The sequence below is a fragment of the Tenrec ecaudatus genome, chromosome 18, assembly GCF_050624435.1.
Source record: "Tenrec ecaudatus isolate mTenEca1 chromosome 18, mTenEca1.hap1, whole genome shotgun sequence".
NCBI classification, from domain to species: Eukaryota; Metazoa; Chordata; class Mammalia; order Afrosoricida; family Tenrecidae; genus Tenrec; species Tenrec ecaudatus.
Genome location: NC_134547.1, coordinates 70,259,341 through 70,278,055, shown reverse-complemented (window position 1 = coordinate 70,278,055; position 18,715 = coordinate 70,259,341). Strand labels below are relative to the sequence as shown.

General features: G+C 45.4%; 1 protein-coding gene across 2 annotated transcripts; it reads left to right on the top strand.

Annotated features, from left to right (window-relative positions):
• The first annotated feature begins 680 nt into the window (after positions 1–680).
• On the top strand, positions 681–14,012 carry GCSH (glycine cleavage system protein H). 2 transcript variants are annotated; one of them, XM_075537088.1, is made up of 5 exons: positions 681–938; positions 3,269–3,348; positions 5,704–5,767; positions 12,531–12,602; positions 13,385–14,012. In XM_075537088.1, exons 1-5 carry the CDS (start codon positions 791–793, stop codon positions 13,480–13,482), a joined length of 462 nt encoding a protein of 153 aa, XP_075393203.1. In that variant the 5' UTR covers positions 681–790; the 3' UTR covers positions 13,483–14,012. The 2 variants fall into 2 exon arrangements, with proteins under 2 accessions (XP_075393203.1, XP_075393202.1); XM_075537087.1 differs by having other exon boundaries at positions 683–938; positions 12,471–12,602.
• The last annotated feature ends 4,703 nt before the right edge of the window (positions 14,013–18,715 follow it).

The following is an 18,715-nucleotide window of genomic DNA, read 5'->3' as shown; positions in this document are numbered from 1 at the left end:
GGGAAGGCATTTCTGCTGGCACATCCCTGTGATCAAAGTCTATTCATCTTGAAATTGAGGGGGCCCAAAATTTACAGATTGTCCTGGGGACTATTTACCGGGGTACGCCCCTGGGTGCCTGGACACACTGGAGTCTATTAAAAAAAATCAAGGGGGTTCCTGCCCTTCCATGATCTGGGAAAGTCTAAACGAAATTGCTGTTAGCGCAGCTTTGGCCAGCACCCAAAGCCATCTTGATGCAGTGATCCAGGTGGGACCAGGAGAGGGCTCCGACTAGCTGGGGCTACATCTCTGAACAAGATTTCGAGTGCCCTGACCTTCCCAGGGCTCCACGGCTCCGGATTGCGCAGGCTCAGCCCAGCCCAGCCCTCCTGGCCCGCAGCGCAGCCCTGGTCACAGCAGGGTTGCAGCCCTTAGAGCCACGGAGCTGACTAAGCACTTCCCTCGCGGCGGAGCGACCCTGAGGCATGACCCCGCCAGTAGAGACAAAGTCCCGAAGCGGGCAGACTCGCCCAGCCCTCCTCTCTCCCATTAGTCGCCGCCCCTCGCCGTCGGTCTCTTCCGGACCTCAGGCTCAGCCCCGCGCACACGCCTACCACAAGCTGCCCAATCCAGTGCCGCGCGGGCCAGGAGTCCCCGCCCCCTCGCGCGCGGCCCTATCACGCCGGGCGGCCCGGCTCCGCCCAACGCCGCGGCCCAGCCGGCTCGCTCCGGCCCTGGCCACCCCGCCCTGTCCCGCGCCCCAGGGTCCGAGTCCTGCGCGGCGACAGTCCTCACCCCGCCAGCGAACATGGCGCTGCAAGCGGCGCGGAGTGCGCGGGCTGCGGCCTGCAGCTTGCGTGCGCTCTCGGCGGCCCGCGCGCTCTGCCCGGCGCGATGCTGGGGTCCCGGGTCGGCCGCCGTGCGGACGCTGCGCTCCGGCCGGGCTCTGCTCTCGGGTAAGCGGGGGGGGGGTGGGGTGGGGGGGCGCGGGGCTGCGGCAGCACGTGGGCTGGGGGCGGGGAGCGTTGGAGGAGGCCCGGGGTCAGCGTGCGCCGCTCGGGCCCCGGCTGCTACTCCCGCGGAAGGGGGCAGCTTCCCGCTCCAGCGCGCCCACTGGTGCGTCCCCAGCACGGTTTCCGTTCCCACCTGCTGCTGTTGCTGCTGCTGCTTCGCGGCGGCTGCCGCTGCGGATGCGGGCACCGTCCACCTTTGTCCTGTCCCGCTGGTTACTCGGGCGGAGCAGCTAGGGTTCGGCGGGTGAACCAGCGTCGCCAATTCTCGGGCGTTTGTGCCGCTAGAGACCCTGGACGTGGAGACACAGCAGACGACGAGTTCACCGAGTGCACCAGTCTCGAGAGCTCTAAGTTTAAGCCAGAGCACTAGTCTCACAGCCCTGGACGCAGAGGCTTACTTGGACTACGCGAGCCTAGCGTCCAAGGGGCAGCTTTCCTCCAAAGACCCACGGATGTTGGCATGCTGAGTCGTGTGTGCCGGGCTGCCATGAGGCCTAGCTTACAGGGACTTGGAATCACCCGGAGACGTCCCAGAAATGGTTTTTCACGTGTTCTACTTGGACACAGTGACCGATGGAAAAGCTATTTTCTTAAAGCCATTGAGTCAGTGCTGACTCATAGCGACCCCCTGGTGGGTTCCAAACCAAAACACTACAGACTAAAACCCTACCACATGGAGTCCCACTCCTATGGACCCCACAGGGTAGAATTGCCCCTGGGGGTTCCGGAGTACTCACTCTTTAAAGAAGTAGAGAGCTGCATCTTTCCCCCTCAAAGTGGCTGGTGCTCGAACTGCTGGTCCTGGGGTTCGCAGCCCACCGTGTGAAACCATTCACACCAGAGTGGCTCGTTAATTCCCGATTTTGGACATCCATTGGGCATTTATTTATTCCTAGCTCTGAAGCATAAAGTTTTGCTTTATGCTAATATTTCATTAGCTGTTTGTGACAGGAGGGGTAAAAGGTTTAAACTGAATGTCAAGCCTAGGGGTGGTTTTGTTGTTCAGTGTTCCGTTATCGCAGCTGTTAGTCTACTTAGCTAGCTAAATATTTCCCCCAAACATCAATATCTCTGATCTGGTTAAGCATCTAGGTTGTTTATGGAAATTTCAAAGCAATATAAGACTTACAAAGTTGCAAGAATTCAAAGAACCACACCACCATGGCAAGTTAATCAATTCTCACCAGAAAAATGGAGTGTTAATACTAACCTCTCATAGGTGGTGGGAGGAGATGAACTCATGAGACTGCTCCACAAATAGTTTAACCCACAAGTTAAACTATTGGCTACTTGTATTAAAAAAGTAATTTTAATGGATTAAGATTTAATTTTAGTGGAAGGCATTGTCAGGGAGCCTTGGGAGTGTAATGAGGTTAAATGTTGGGCTTTTAACCTCAGAGTTGACCGTGAAAATCTACTAGTCTCTCCCTGGGGGAAAGATGAAGCTGTCTGCTCCTCCTGCAAAGATTTAACCCTGGAAACCCTTGAGTGGAATCCGGATAGGGTAGTGGGTTTTGTGGTTAGCAGTTTGAATCCACCAGGTGGGAGCAGGGACAAAAATGAGTCTTTCTGCTCCTGTGACCAATACAGCTTGAGGAACCCCCCAGGAGTCATTCTGTTCCATCCTATAGTGTTGCTGTGAGTTTGTTTTCCTGAGAAACCCATGAACTGGAAATGGGCTTGATGGCAAGTGAAATTGGCTGGGATGATCTGGTACAGCATCAATAGTAAAAAGCAACGCAATGTTACTGTAAAACATTTTCACTGGCCAGTGACTCTGAAAGAAGAAAATGTAGTTTCTGTAAATTACTCGTAAGGCTCTGAGTTTTTTGAAGCTGTGATCCATGTTTTCCTAAGTGCAGTGAGAAAGTAATGACCTAATCTGCCCCTTGTTCTCCCTTGCTGCACTCTGGGTTAAAGAAGCATTGAACACATGCTCTCATGTAGAAAAGGAAAAGACTTTGCACTCCTGTGAAGAGTCGCTCTCTTGGAAACCCACAGAGGAGTTCCACCCTGCCTTGTAAGGTCACTACGAGCTGGAACCCACTTTGTGCCCATGAGTTGCGTTTGAGAGGAAATATTGGAAGCACTGCACTGTGTACTTAGCTGCACTGCTGGGATGAGCTCTGTTGGGCATTTCTTGGGCAGGGTGCACCTGGGAACCAACATCAACAAATATTGGGGAAGCTTTGCCTCTTGACACCATTGATGTGCCTTAAAGTGTGTAAGATGTGATGCTGCCGCTGTTCTGAAATCTTGGTCTTCTCTTTTAGCGCGCAAGTTCACAGACAAACACGAATGGGTAACGACAGAAAATGGTGTTGGAACAGTGGGGATCAGCAATTTTGCACAGGTATTGAATTGTGTGGGACTTGGCTTGCTAATCTGGATCTTCTCTCACTTTTAACACTAGGTGTACAGATTTTCCTTACCTATCTCTACAGGCATCCATCAAATTGACATGTGAACAAAACCACACATTTTAGTTTAAAACAGTTATATACTACTAACTTATAAATGAAACTGTATGATGCTGTATATAAAATTTATAATATTTGACATTTTACAACATTTGCAACATTGGGCTTGTTGACATTAAAAGGGTTGTTTGGGTCAGTGTAACAATTTCCGCTGAATTGTCTTTAAATTTGATGTTTAATTTCTGTTTACCTTCTATTACTGAAATAATGATTTCATGAATGAAACCAATATACTGGGATTAAAACTTAATTTATGTTTGTGTCAAACTGACATGCCCACAAAAATAGGTATACCACGCAGAGAATTTTGAGATTAGGAGGCTTAAAAGATGGTGAGTGGTGGATGCTTGAACATAAGGTGGGGGGGGCACATACCTAATTCATTAAACAAATCCTTACTTCATATGGGGCCATTGATGAAAGACGGCCAAGGTGTTTACTGCCTTTGGTGGGTGTGAAGAAACATGCAGCCAGGGGACCTGAAGAAAAGGGGAAACCCAGATTGGCCCTGCTGGCACAAAGGGAATTCTTCACCTATCCTTTCTTCTCAAATTCTCAAGGAGCCCCGGTGACATAGTGGATTATATGTTGGACTGCTAACCACAAACAAGGTCAGCAGTTCAAGTCTACCAGCAGGAGAAAGAACATGGACTTTCTGCTCCTGTAAAGATTTACAGCTTCATAAATCCAGGGGGGTAGTTTGTGCTACTCTGCCCTATGGGGTTGCTAGGAGTCAGAACTGACTTGATGGCAGAGTTTAGGGACTTGGCTTTTTTTTCCCTCACTGATGCAATATCGAGATGTTTCAAAGAAAATGAGAAATAGCAGCAGAGGTCAGTGATTGACTGTGAGGGAAACCAGCCCCTAACACATCATCACAGGTCTGGTAGGTGCAATTGTACAGCGATAAGTAAAGATTATAGTAAAGTCATAGAGAGCATGAGAGATAGAAGAGAGTCAAATAAATCAGACACATTTTATAGTAGCATGCTCACCTCCTGAATGGCCATGATCTACCAGCCAGGTCTGCACATAGCGTGGGCCGAGAGGACCAGAGGCGAGGTGGCGTAGAGAGCAAGAGCAGGGGCCCAACTTTATTGTTAACCAAGGCTTATAACTACTTAGGGGGGGCATGATTACAGGTAACAGCACTTCACAGGAAGGGGATGAGCTATGGGTGTGCACATAGGAAAGGGAGGGACTAAAGGTATACATGTGACAAGATTGGCCCACCCTAGATTCATGATGTAGGCCTAACCTTGGTCACCCTTGGGTGGGCTTGACCTCTCTGGGGGTCTTCTACAAGGAAACAGTCAACTACTATCCTTATCAGAAGGGATTGGGTCCTCCTTGTGGGATAAACTGATGACTACTTGCTGTAGATAGCTGATAACCCTTAGGGAGAATAACCCCTGACCTACTTCTGTTGACCTCCAAGTGTAGCCATTTGCCATGTGTAGCAAGCAGCTAAGTTTGGCATATATTTGGGGGTGACAACTTGGGAGAAATCTGTTTCCCACAATTGACCACTGGATGGGTGGGGGTGGGAGAAGGGCAGGCGACTGAGGACAGTACATAGTCCGCCTTAGATACTGCTGGGCTTTCAAGGCCTGAGACACTGATGTCCTTACTGCCTGATCGCTGAGGCCCAGTATTAGGTGTTCTGTGAGACACTGTCTTAAGAATTGGTCCTTGCCTTTGGGGTGCTTATTTAGGAGGGAAAGCAGCATGCCCGGTGTTGCATGGTAGATGTCACATGCACAGTAACCAGGAGCTGTAATTCCTTCCCCCAATGGAGAGATCACTTCTTATGGGGAGTCAAGAGATCTTCAGGGATCAATATCGCGAGGCCGAGAAGGAGGACTAAGCTTAGTTTAAATCATGGCTCAGGGAGGGAGGAGAGAAAGTACACAGGTGAGTTTGAGAGGAGCTAGTAAGCTTATTTGGAGTATATGATTTGTGACAGGGGTCACTATAGCTCCTGGGCCACACCAACTGGTGGCCTGTTTCTATAACACTTGCACGTAAGAATCATTTGTTTAAAAAAACAAAATCTTTGTACATATTTAAAGGGTTTATGTAAGAAAACAAGCAACGTATCCCTTAAGCATACAATGTACTAGGTGGCCTTTTGCAGAGTCTGCTGAGTTGTGAAACATGGGGACCCGGTACTTATAGTGTCCTGTTTATTGAGGTCTCCGCTGACTTTGAATGTCTCTCTTTTTTAGGAAGCGTTGGGAGATGTTGTTTACTGTAGTCTTCCTGAAGTTGGGACAAAGCTGAACAAACAGGGTGAGTATTCTGCCCATCTTTATGGGCCCTGAATTTCCTCTTACTGGGTCTTGACCTTGATTAATAACTGATTTGCAGTTAGGATGAATTCGAGTACGTAACAAACTTTAAAACTGAAATGGTGTATGTAATTGAGCTTATCACCATCTCATTCCAACAGTCTGCAGCTAGGCGAATTCAGGGCTGCGCAGTGGCTCGGGTAGTCTGTAGTCTGTAAGGTTCGTTCATTGTCTGCCTCAGCGGATCAGAGGTCACAGCTGGTTGCAAAATCTTCCAGTTTCACCTTCCTACCCCCGCCCCCACTATTGTGTTTTCTGTGATTACACAGCCATTTCCATTCCTGGTCAAAAACTTGTACTCGTTATTCATTAACACTGGTCAGCCATCACCTAATGACAATGTCCAAGGCAGGGAAGGGCCAGGAGGACAGTCTTCATTTTGCTCTTTCTCGGGAAGGTGCAGCTCAAGCAGAAGTCTCAGCCAGCCTTCACTGGCAGCTCGTCAGCCAGATCTGGAGTATAGTACACTGCCACTATGACACAGTGGCTCAAACAGTGAGCTGCTAACCACAAGGTCAGCAATTCAAATCCATCAGCTGTTCCTTGAACGTTTTAGTCTCTGAAATTCCTGAGAGTTCTCATCTTCCTAAAAAGTTTGATGAGTGGAGGGAGGGGGAAAAAAAAAGAGGACCTGATACAAGGGGCTTAAGTGGAGAGCAAATGCCTTGAGAATGATTGGGGCAGGGAATGTATGGATGTGCTTTATACAATTGATGTATGTATATGTATGGATGGTGATAAGAGTTGTATGAGTCCCTAATAAAATGTAAAAAAAGAAAGGAGAAAAAAATGATTAGGACAAAGACTGTATAGATGTGCTTTGTACAATTGATGTATGTATATGTATGAACTGTGATAAGAATTGTATGAGCTCCAATAAATTGTTTAAAAAAAAAGTTTGATGAGTTGGAATAGGAGAGTAATGCAATGAACCAAACAAACTCACTGCCCTGGAATCCATGCCAACTCATTAGCGACCCTGTGGGACAGGGTGGACCTGCCTCTGTAACTCTACAGGAGTAGAAAGCCTCATCTTTCTCCTGTGGATCGACTGGTGGTTTCAAACTGCTGACCTAGCAATTAGCACCCCCACACGTTACCACTGTGCTGCCAGGGTTTCCTCTGGCAAAGAGCAGGAAGGAGAAGTGGGCACATCCCTGCCCTGTGTGCACTGATGGTGCTGATACAGCTAGTATCTGGTGAGCACTGGAGGCAAGAAAGAGTCCTTGACTGGCGTGGGCTTAGGAGTCAGAGTTTGTTAAATCCTGGTGTCCCACAACTTTGCAATGGTATGACTTTGGGGGCGATTACTTGATCTAGGCCTCATGTCTTAAGTTAGGATCATGAAATTCCTATCTGATGGAATTGATGCAAGGATTACAAGAAACTCCCTTGGTATCTGGTCTAAGTTAAGGTCTTGACAGATGGTACCTCATGGTACCAAGTAGGTCATTCATGGGATCCTTGATAAACACAAAAAATGCCCTCCAGAATTGAAGTAGCTGCTTTCCAAACGTTTTGTCAGTATGCAATACACAGCACTATCAGCCGTCCCTGGGGCAGACCTTCCTAGCATAAGCAGCTCTGCATTGGAGCGGATAATCTCAATGCCCGTGCTTCTTTGCTGAGCATCCACTCTGCTGCTCTGAGCAGATCCCAAGTTTCCCAGCATCTTATAAAAGAGCAGCAGCGGGAGGCTTCTCGTTAGGCTTTCCTCTGAATGTGAATTTGGGGTGAGGGCCTGAGACTAAAGAATCCCCTCTTTAGATTTTCTGATAAGAGATGGCTTTTTGGTATGTGTCTTTAATTCATCTAACATATATACAAAGTTAAACATGTGGATCTTAAGTGTACAATTCCTCGAGTTTTGACAACTGGATGTACTATTACCCCAGAAAGTTTCTGGGTGGCCGATCACAATCAGAACCTTGCGCTACCCCAGTGTCCACTGTAGCTCCGGTCACAACAGCCAAGATCTGTGGAAACACTTAAACACCCCTCCACATGTGGACTAGCACACAAAACTTGGCACATATATACAATGGCACATATTCAGCTAGCAAAAGAAATGAAGTCTTCCTACATGCTATGATGTGGGTGTAGCTTGACATCATGCTGAGCAAAATAAGCTAATCACAAAAAGGCAAATATCCTATGCTTGCATTTAAATAAAAAGACAAGAAAAGGCAAATGTATACAGATGAAAGTTTATTAGTGGTTATCAGAGGTGGGAGGGAAGGAGAGACAATAGATGATGGAAAACTTGCCTTGATTCACAGTAGACTTGATTATTGTAATTACTGTCACCAAGAAAGATGAATTGGCAGAAATTGTATGATAGATGCTGTGCACAATCCAAAACTTTATGGGATTTGTTTTATTTTTTTGGTTTGAAGGTACAGGGTCATGGATTCATAGATAACCCAGGTCTCTCCCATAGCATTCTCTGCCCTGCTGGGTTCAATACATTGCAATGGCCACACAAAACTCATGGGCCACACTCCCACTGGTAACTCTGATCAGAGAAGTAAAGGTTATAAATTCAGGATCAGGAAGGACTCAGGGTACAGTTGTCTCAGGACAGCTTCTTGGGCCACTGCTCTGCTCTGTGTAGCTCCGTCAATACAGGCCTAAGGACTCTCTACCAGTAGGCCTTGGCTCTTTGAATCAGCAATCATTGTTTCCTTTGACAATTGCCCAGAGTACCCTACTCTGCCAGCAAGCTTACTGCCTGAAGGCACTTTTACTGTGGCTCAGTACACGCCCCAAAGCTGCATTGTGCCATGATTCCAGAAGCCCACTGTGCCCTTCTGTATCGGTCTCCAGGTTCTGCTGCTGCCATTCTTCTGCCACTGTATCTCATCATCCCCACCTTCTCCAGTGTTACTTTAGTCTCTGGGTGGTCAGCCCAGGGGCCCTGGGCCCAATGGACACACTCCACTCCCATCTGTGGTTCATCCTTTTTGCCTCTGGAATGGCTTGTTTTAAGCCTGACAGGATAGCAAAACAAACCAATCTCCTCATTAAAGTACAGTAGACCATATTTACATGGTCTCACCCCTACAGAAGTTTCATGGGATGAGCTGCATTATTCCCAAGCGGCCCAGTCCCCTTGCAGTAGTGGTGGTTACAAGTTGCGTTGCTAACAATGAGGTGTCAGCAGTTTGAAACTACTAGTGGCTCCTCAGGAGAAAGACAGGGCTTTCTACTCCCTTAGACTTGGAAACCCACAGGCGCAGTTCTATCCTGCCTTACAGGGTCACTATGAGTCGACATCAACTTGATGGCAGTGAGTTTCTGCGTTTGAGTCCAATCCCCTTGGTGTAGGTCACAAGTGTCTCATTTACAGAGTCCCACCTAGGCATTGAGTGGGAGTCATAAAGACTGGCTACAAGGTTCTCAACTTTCCTAATGCCTTGACCCTTTCATACAGTTCCTCATGTTGTGGTGACCCCCCCCCCCAACCATAAAATTATTTTCGTTGCTATTGAGAACCGCTGTATTAAGCAAACAAGGTGTACAGAAGCTTAAAGAAGTGGTGAAGCCCATGTGAAAGTGTTGACTACAAATTGTTAAGTAAGCACAACCATGTTTACCATGCTTAGTGGGAACTCTGGCCCTGGCAGGGATTGTGAATTTGAAAAGACTTGGATTCTGTTCTAAGATTGGGACAGACACAGATGCCTGTCAGCCCTAAAAACATAGTCTGATGGGTGTGAGGGTGGGGCGAAAAGTACAATTGCTCTCCACAGATTAGTAAGCAAGCACAGGAAGCACTTGCCTGTTTGTTCAGCTGAAAGCTGCCCTGATTGACAGATTGCATCATGTTTCCTGAATGGTATCTGTTAGCACGTTGACCCTGTTAGGTTGTCCCATGCCCCTTCATTAATAAACCGAATAATCATGAGCCTGGTCTGTAGCTTGTGTGGCCACTGCAACCACTTACTTAGAACCTTCGAACCTAGCAGAGGGCATTAAAACAAAAACAAAGCGGTAAAGAAATGGGAGTGTAGGTATGTCCGAATTCTACCTCAAAGGAATCTAGAAGCCGCTTGGTGCCCATCTTGACTCTCATTCCTCCTGGAGGATCTGGACCGATGCTCATGCAACATTTCAAGGAATTGCTAAAATGAGTCAGTGACTTCTGGGTCTGGGGATTTCTTTGTGGGAAGAGATTTTAAAATACAAATGTAGTTCAGTTAATAGGTACAGACAGGGTAATTCAGATATGTATCATCTTGTCTTGGTTTTTAAGGTGGTTTTCTTATTTTTTGGAAGAAGCTGATTCCTGTTGGATTCACACAAAAAAGTGGCCTTTCACAGGCCCTTCTGAGCCTCCTTTTTCATTTCCTGACATTGGGGGTGATTTCTATTTCATTTTATTGATCAGGTTGCCTGGTTAACAATTACTCTTGTTAATTTGCCAAAGAACAAGTATTTTAACTGCTAATTTTCTCTAGTTTTACCTCTTTCTATTTGGCTCCTGTTTCTATTTTGTCCTCCACTTACTTGGGTTTAATTTGATCCCCTATTCCTAGCTTTAGATAGAAACTGTGATCACTGGGGCTAGGGGTGGGTGGTAGGTGTTTGTTTTTGGTAAGTACTTTTTAAAAAATCATTTTATTGGGGGCTCTTATAACAGTCCATACATCAATTGAATTAGGCACATTTGTACACATGTTGCCATCATTTTCCAAACATTTTCTTTCCTTAAACTGTGGAACACTGTCCCTTGTGGTGGACAGCAGCTGAGCTCTCAGTCTGATCTTCCTCGCTCAGCAGGGACACTTTGAGATCCCGTCCATGTGTGGCCTGGGGATTACTCCGTAATGTGGGCAGAGCTTAGACACAGCATCTGGGGTTCCCCCTTCTTAGTTTTCCCTTCCTGAGATTTCCCACCTCACTTCCCTGTAGGCTTAGGTTGTTCCCAGTTCTTCCTTTCAGGTCCTTTAAACCATTCAGACTGAAGGTTTTTCTAAGAATTTTGACCACCACATGACAGGCTCCATAGCTTAAAAGCCATTAAAAAACAGGATGACAACCCAAAGCTCTTCTATTGTAATGTACCCCAAGTGTTGCCTCTTCTCTAGAATTCCGTTTTTAGTCTTTTTGTCTTTAAATTTGATTTTTAAAATTTTCTTTTCAAACCAAAGATAACACTACAAATTTCCCTCTAAGCACCATTTTAGCTATATCCCACAAATTTTGATAGGTTGTATTCTCAACATCCAGTTCAAATCATTTCTAATTTCCCTTCTAAGTTCTTTGAGTTATTTATGTTGTTTAATGTGTATATTTAAGTATGTTGTTTAATTTGTAGGAATCTAGGGCTTTCCATTGCTTATCCCTGTTCTTGTTGCTAGATACTGCCCAGTAGTTTCAACTCATAATGCCCCCGTACACAACGGAACCTAACACTACCCAGGCGTGCACCCTCCTCATGATTATTATGTGAGCCCAGTGTCAACCCATCTCAGTGAGGGCCTTCCTCTTTTTCGCTGACCTACTCTGCCAAGCATGATGTCCTTCTCCAGGGACTGTCCAAAGTACATGAAATGAAGTCCTCATCCTTGCTTTTCAGGCGCACTCTAGCCATGTCTTACAAGGATTTATTTATTCTGTCCACAGTACATTCAGTGTTCTTTGCCGACATCATAATTCAAAGGAATTGATATGTATTCAGTCTTTATTATGTTGTCCAGCTTGCACACCTGCATGTGATGTGAGGAAAACACCATGGCTTGAGACGGGCACAACTGAGTCTTCAAAGTGACATACTTAAAGATATCTTTTCCAACAGATCTGTCCAATGCAGTATTTCATTTAATTTCCTGACTGCTGCTTCCGTGCTGATCAGATATAAGTACAACAAATTCCTTGGCAACTTTAATCTTCCCCTCATTTATTATGATGCTACTTGTATGTCCAGTTGTAAGGATTTTTGTTTCTTTACATTGAGCTATAATCCATATGAAAGCCAAAACTGAGCTCCCTGCCATCGAGTGAATGCCGACACACGAAGACCCTTTACAGGGTACAACTGCTCCTATGAGTTTCCGAGTCTAGTTCCTGCATGACTTGGACAGGCCAAGGCTGCCAGCGGCCAAAGATCTCACCTTTTCTATCTCTTCTTTCAAAGGCTGCCCCCTTGGGTATTTTACAGAGCCATTATATTATGATTTTTAATGTGTAGTTTAGAATTTAAGATTGACATCTGTAAATCCCAGCATACTGGGGCCTCCTAAAATCATTCTTTCTCTGAACTATTACAGTAATTATGAAGTATCTAAGTTTTCAGAACAGCAGTACATCTCCTATTTGGGAGAAACAGCACCATTGTTTCTCACGTTGTTGAGGAGACTACAAAAAGAAAACCACCCATTGCCACTGCGTTGCTTCTGACTTGTGGAAACCCTACTGGACAGAACGAGCTTAGATTTTATGGAAGCTGACTGCCACATTTTCTCCCATGGGGCAGCTGGTGGGTTTGAATTGCCGGTCTCCAGGCTGATAGGAACATGATACGGCTTTATTTTTCATGAGATATTTTTAATCATGAAATGTACGAGGAGTGACCACTAGCATTTCATTTCCAGGTCATTGGCTTTTGACATTTAATATTTTTCTTTATTTTCTGCACTTAGATGAGTTTGGTGCTTTGGAAAGTGTGAAAGCTGCTAGTGAACTCTACTCTCCTTTATCAGGAGAAGTCACAGAAATTAATGACGCACTTACAGAGAATCCCGGGCTTGTGAACAAATCCTGTTATGAAGATGGTAAGCTGTTGCTAGAAGGTTTTCAAAGAATCGCTATCCACTCCATTCAGCTCCCTGCCACCGAGAGGATTCCGACTCACAGCAAGCCTCTAGGATGGGGGAGAACTGCCCCTGTGGATTTCTGAGGCCCGCCTGCCTCTTGACCAAGAAACAGAGCGCCTCATCCTTCCCTGGGCGGCTGCTCTAGTGAATGTTTCATCTCAAGTTTACAGCGAGCTCTGCTGATTGTGACTTCTTCTTTGTCCCACTTCTGGGTACTAAGTAGGGACGTGGTGCTGAGCACAAGGAAGCGTGGGTTAGCTGAATCCCCAAGATGACTTGAAGCTCTCTGATGGTGAGATGTTAGCGTACAGTTCTTGGTACCAGCCTTGAGTGCTCATTGGCCACCAGTGTTTACCCCTTCAGATGTACAGCATGCTCTCATGTGATGTCATGAAAGTGGGAATAGAATACTGCATTTTTTTTCATTTTCTCACATATATTATAGCCCTTGTTTAAAGTAGTAAAATGCCAGTTGTTGATGCTTATTACAACCTAACACTTATCAGCCCATTAGAGTAATCTGCTCAGTTCTAATTCTCAATTGCGATAATGAAGTCTATTGATTTCCTCCTTAAAGGGAAAATTCTAAAGCTCCTTGAACAAGTGATGGCAGTGATTTATTATGTGAAGATGCTCGATTAATTCTGAGGCAACCAAAGGTTTTATTCTGTTTTGAGTGAATTTCATCTTCTTTAAAAAAGCAATTTGGAATATAAGACACTGTCTTGTTATTGTTGCAGGCTGGCTGATCAAGATGACACTGACTAATCCTTCAGAACTTGATGAACTAATGAGTGAAGAGGCCTATGAGAAATACATAAAATCCATCGAGGAGTGAAAATGGGACCCCTGAATAAACTGCGGTGAAACAACTTATGCCAGCATAGTTGTCTTAAATCAGTGGGGGAAAGAACTGAAGTAGCCTTTAGCAGTACCACTGGAACAGAGAAATCAGTTGGGGCAACTATGCTATTGGACAAAAGTACCCCTTAACTTCCTAATGATTGTCGAGAAACATAATGCACACTTTTTCTCACAGTAACCTGTGATTTTTATGTTAGGATCTAGTTATAATATTCAGAAGTCATGAAATGATCTTGGTGAGAACAGCCACAAAACAATGTAACTCAAAAGGTACACTGTTATCTTAAGCCTCCTGTAACATAGCTGCTGCGGATATCCAGACCTGGGTTTGAGCCAGCGTACTTAACCAGGAGTGGAGATAAGGTTTTATTAATTGTACAGTAGCAGCTAAAGAACAGCAAAATTTTAAGTTTGCAATACACTTGCCATTGCTGGTGCTATTTTTATACAATGAAGCAACAGCCTTGCAGCAACATAAACCATTTAATAAAACCTTCAGCTTCTTCATGGATCTTGTTTTTTGTTTCGATGTTAACTCTGTCTTTCAGTGATCCTGTTAGGATTCGTGGAGATGCTCATTCTCACATATGCAGTGTTCAGTTTTTAAGAAGGAAAGTTAGGTTCTATCCACGAAAGGTTGGTTCTAAGGCAGCATTTCCTTGGAGTCAACCAACCTAGCTTTTCTTAAGCAAACATTCTACTTGCCCAATAGCTTTAAGTACTTTATCATCTTTCTAAAATAAGTTACTGCCTTTGCTTTTCTATCCTGCCACATTGGAGGAGAAAAGGGCTGGTGGGCTTTTTGATCAGGAGAGCACATGGCTGTCTTAAACCACGTGAGTTCCACTTATGCACTCAGACACTCAACTTGGACCATGAATAGTGTTGGTAGCTTGAGTGAAGAAGTTCAAGTGTCAAGTGTGGCAGGTACAAGTGGCTAAGCATTCAGGCGCACTGGCAGCACAATGGTCACAGGGCCTGGCTGTTAACAGGTCAGTGGTTGGAGCCCACAAACTGCTCCTTGGGCGAACAGGCCTGGCCATCTTTTCCCCTAAAGATTTCATCCTTCAAAACCCTGAGGATATTCTACTCTAAGGTGACTAAGTCAGCATGGACTAAATTTGATATGCCACTGACTCGATGCGACAATATAGCACTGAGGTCCCTGCAGAGACTTTGTGCCCATCCACTAACTCAAAGGCTGCTGGTTGAAATCCACCCAGCAGTATCACAAAAGAGGGGTGGTGCTGTAGGGATTACAGCCAAAAACCCCTTAGAAAGTGCTACATTAGGCTATGCTAAATGTGGTTGCCATGAGTCAGAACTGACTTGGCACTGGTAGTACAGGGTTAGAATTTCTGCCTTCCATGGCGGAGACCTTGGCTTGATTTCTGAATGATGTACTTCAAACTCAGCCACTACCATGTGGAGGTGTGTGTGTGTGCCCCCATGATGCTGAATTGGCTTTCAATGGAGCTTCCTCAGACTGGGTAGAAAAGTTTGGTGATCTTGTAAAAAATCTGCCAATAGAACCCTGTGGGTCACAATGGCCTGACCTTGATTTGCCAGGAGTCAGCATCCACTCTGGCAGGTAACAATGGCAACAACGTAGTACTAACAGTGGTCATGAACAGCTAGGCCCCATTGAATGGAACCAGCTCCACAGCAACCAACAGTAACTTTGGTGCTCACATTAAACCCGCTGTGGGACGCTGATCCTCCTAAAGGCGCACACAGCTTGCTCTTTTGTACCCAATCTGTGGTTTTTGAACATTTACTGCTACTTCAACACCACATGGTAAGGCCAGTTCCACTCTCATATACCCAAGTGTTGCCAAAGAAATCAGCTTTGAAGGGCCCTCCAAATTGACTAAAAAAGGGCATTTAATTTCTGGGACCTCATAGGAGGGGACTTAAAAGTGTTAATGCATACATTTCTTTGTATTACCTCCCAGGGATTTAAAGTTAACTGCTGGGTAGTCAAACCACTAGATGGCGCTCTGTACTTGCAGAAGCTAGAATCTCACCTCAGCCAACCAGAATTTGAGTTAATGGCATTTCAGACACTAGTTCAATTCTTAGAGGTAGAGTGGCTGACTTCACTCAGTACACCGAGACCAGATGCTGGGGATAGAGGCAAAGAAGGACGTTATATTATAAACTATCTTACTGCCCCGGGTTTCATTTGTGCTGTTTCACTGAATTCACAAAGAATGCAGCTCAAAATTCCTATTTGCTAAAGGCATGCACAAATTAAACTGATTTAGTCTTGCAGATTATAATAAACCCGTTCCAGATTTTGCTTATTTGAAAGTGGACTTAATAGATCTTTGTGCTGTGTTTTAATTAAGTATTACAATTTTTAATAAGCAACTCAATTTGTATAAGTTATCTATAGATAAGCATACTTGGCAATCTTAAGAGCGCTACATTGCCTGACTTCTGTAGTGCTGGTATAACAGAAAGCCAAGTAGACAGATGGCTTTCACAAACCAATTTATCCTAGGAGCTCGAATTCAGAGCACCAGCTCTGAGGAGAGCCTTTCTCTTGAGAAAGACCCTCTGCTCAGCATCGGTGGGCCCTGGAGTTCCCTGCCCTCTTCAGGTGGTGGGCCATCAATCCTCCCTGCTATTGGTCTATGAAGTTCCCAGTGCAGGGGCTTCCGGTCTAAAAGATTTGCTCTGCTCCTGGCTCCCAGCTATTCTATTGGTAGCAGGAGACCCCTCGGCCCCTCTTCCTTCTCTCGGCAAGATAAAGGTGATGATGCAGGCCACATCCCAGCGGTTTTGGAAGAATAATCAATCCAAGATAAGAATTAAACCTGATTCTCATCTCCCACTACCTTCAGACAATTCACTACTGGATCTGGAGTCCAGGTCCAAGGCTCTTGGCTGGCCAGACTGCTCAGCTTTTAGCCCAAAGGTTGTTCTGAACGCCCCCAGCAGCGGCATGGAAGAAGGGCTTGGTAGTCTGCTTCCATAAAAGGCCACAGCCAGAAAGCCCTTGGAGCAGCAGCTCTTTGGCAGAGCCGACGTTTTTCAGAACTGACTGGATGGCAACATGTTTTAGTTTTTGGTTTTGTTTGGTAGCTGATTTCATAAGGCTTAAGATTAATTTCCAAAGGTCCTCAGGCACACATTGCCCTCCATGAGTTAGAACTCAGAGGCTCTCTGCCAAATATTTATCCTCCACTCCAATTCCATCATAAACACTGAAACTTCCCTTTATCTTTCCCATCAACACCTAGTTTCTCAAGTCTTCCAATTCCTTGACCTGATTATATCAACCACACCCTGGTGGCTTCATATTTGTCAGGCGCCGTTGGAAGTGACAGATTAAAAATCCCCGTTCTCAGGGAGTGTATGTTCCTGTGGGAGGACAAGATGTCCCATCAACTGCCTTTTCCCAGCATTTTCCTAGGGCTGCTAAAAAGAGCACAGCCTACCTTCGGTTTAAAAATTGCCCTACGAGGAGGCCTCAAGTGTGGGAAATTTCTATTTCCTTCTAATTCTATTTTGTCCACAGACTTTTTGAAACCCCATTCCTGCTAAGCAATCTCTTCATACCCCCTTGTACACCCACCTGACTTCCTCAGACAGAGGGCTGTAGGCCCTCATTTCCAGAAAGATTAAATTCTTTCCTGCAACTTGCCTTTGTGATCCACCCTGCACCCTCATCTGTTCTGTGTCTGTGGCTCATGGAGTCTCCTCCTTGCCAACGCTGGGATCTAATTCTGCGAGTCAGTAAGTGTCTTATCGTCACTCAAGCTCTACACAGGCTTCCAAAGGGTCTCTGTGCAGTAAGGCTGGCTGTGTTCACCTGCTAAAGCCTTCGGTGCTCACCAGCAGATTCCTAAAGGTCAACAAGCAGACCTTGAACTAGTTACAGGTTTTTCTTTTTGTCACTGTTTTTGTTTTGTTTTGTTGCTTTGTTTTGCTCTGCCTTGTTTTTTTTTTGTGTGTGTGCATACTATTATCTCTGCAGGTCTATCTAGATAAGATAGGCTGGATAAACAATCTGGAGAAAATGGGACCGATGGTTCTGGGGGGACATGGGAAGGGGGGAGGCCGGGGAAAGGGGGGTTAACTCCAGGGACAAGAGAACAATTGATCTAAAATCGCTGTCAAGGAGGGTGTAGGAGGCCAGGTAGGGCTTGATCGAGGGAAATGTAACCCAGAGGAATTAATGAAACCCAAAGGAAGGCTAAGGATTATAGTGGGACAAGAGGAAAGTAAAAGAAAGTAGAGGAAGAAACTAGGAGGCAAAGGGCATTTATAGAGGTCTAAATACGGGCATGTACACATGTGAATATATTCATATATGATGATGGGGAAATAGATCTATGTGCATATATTTATAGGTTTAAGTATTAAGGTAGCAGATAGACATTGGGCCTCTACTCAAGTACTCCTTCAATACAAGAATACTTTTTTCTATTAAACTGGCATTCCATGATGCTCATCTTCCTGACATGATCGCTGAAGACAAAGCGGGTATGTAAGCAAATGTGGTAAAGAAAGCTGATAGAGCCCAGCTATCAAAAGATATAGCATCTGGGGTCTTAAAGGTTTGAAGATAAACAAGTGGCCATCTAGTTCAGGAGCAACAAAACCCACATGGAATAAGCACACCAGTCTGTGTAATCACCAGGTGTCTAAAGGATCAGTTATCAGGCATCAAAGAACAAAAATTATATCACTTTATTGGGGCTCGTACAACTCTTATCACAATCCATCCATTGTGTCAAGCACAGTTCTCAACCTTCCTAATGCCGTAACCCTTTAATACAGTTCCTTATGTTGTGGTGAACCCCCCAACCATAAAATTATTTTCGGTGCTACTTCATAACTGTAATTTTGTTATGAATCGGGCAACCCCTGTGAAAGGCGACCCACTGGTTGAGAACCACTGGTCAAGCATATTTGTACATTTGTTACCATCATTCTCAAAACATTTTCTTTCCACTTGAGGCCTTGGTATCAGCTCCTCATTTTTCCATCCCTCCTCCACCCTCCCTCCTGAACCCTTGATAATTTATAAATTATTATTTTTTCACGTCTTACACTGTCCGGTGTCTTCCTTTGCCCATTTTTGTGTTGTCTGTCCCCCAGGGAGGGGGTTATATGTAGATCATTGTGATTGGTTCCCCCTTTTTCCCCCACCTTCCCCTTACCCTCCTGGTATCTCTACTCTCATTATTGGTCCT

What these genes read in the sequence shown, in the direction of transcription:
- GCSH (XM_075537087.1), top strand. Translation starts at nt 791, where the DNA reads ATGGCGCTGCAAGCGGCGCGGAGTGCGCGGGCTGCGGCCTGCAGCTTG. An exon ending in CGGCCGGGCTCTGCTCTCGG is followed by an intron (nt 939 to 3,268) that starts GTAAGCGGGGGG and finishes CTTCTCTTTTAG; the next exon opens with CGCGCAAGTTCACAGACAAA. An exon ending in CAAATCCTGTTATGAAGATG is followed by an intron (nt 12,603 to 13,384) that starts GTAAGCTGTTGC and finishes TTATTGTTGCAG; the next exon opens with GCTGGCTGATCAAGATGACA.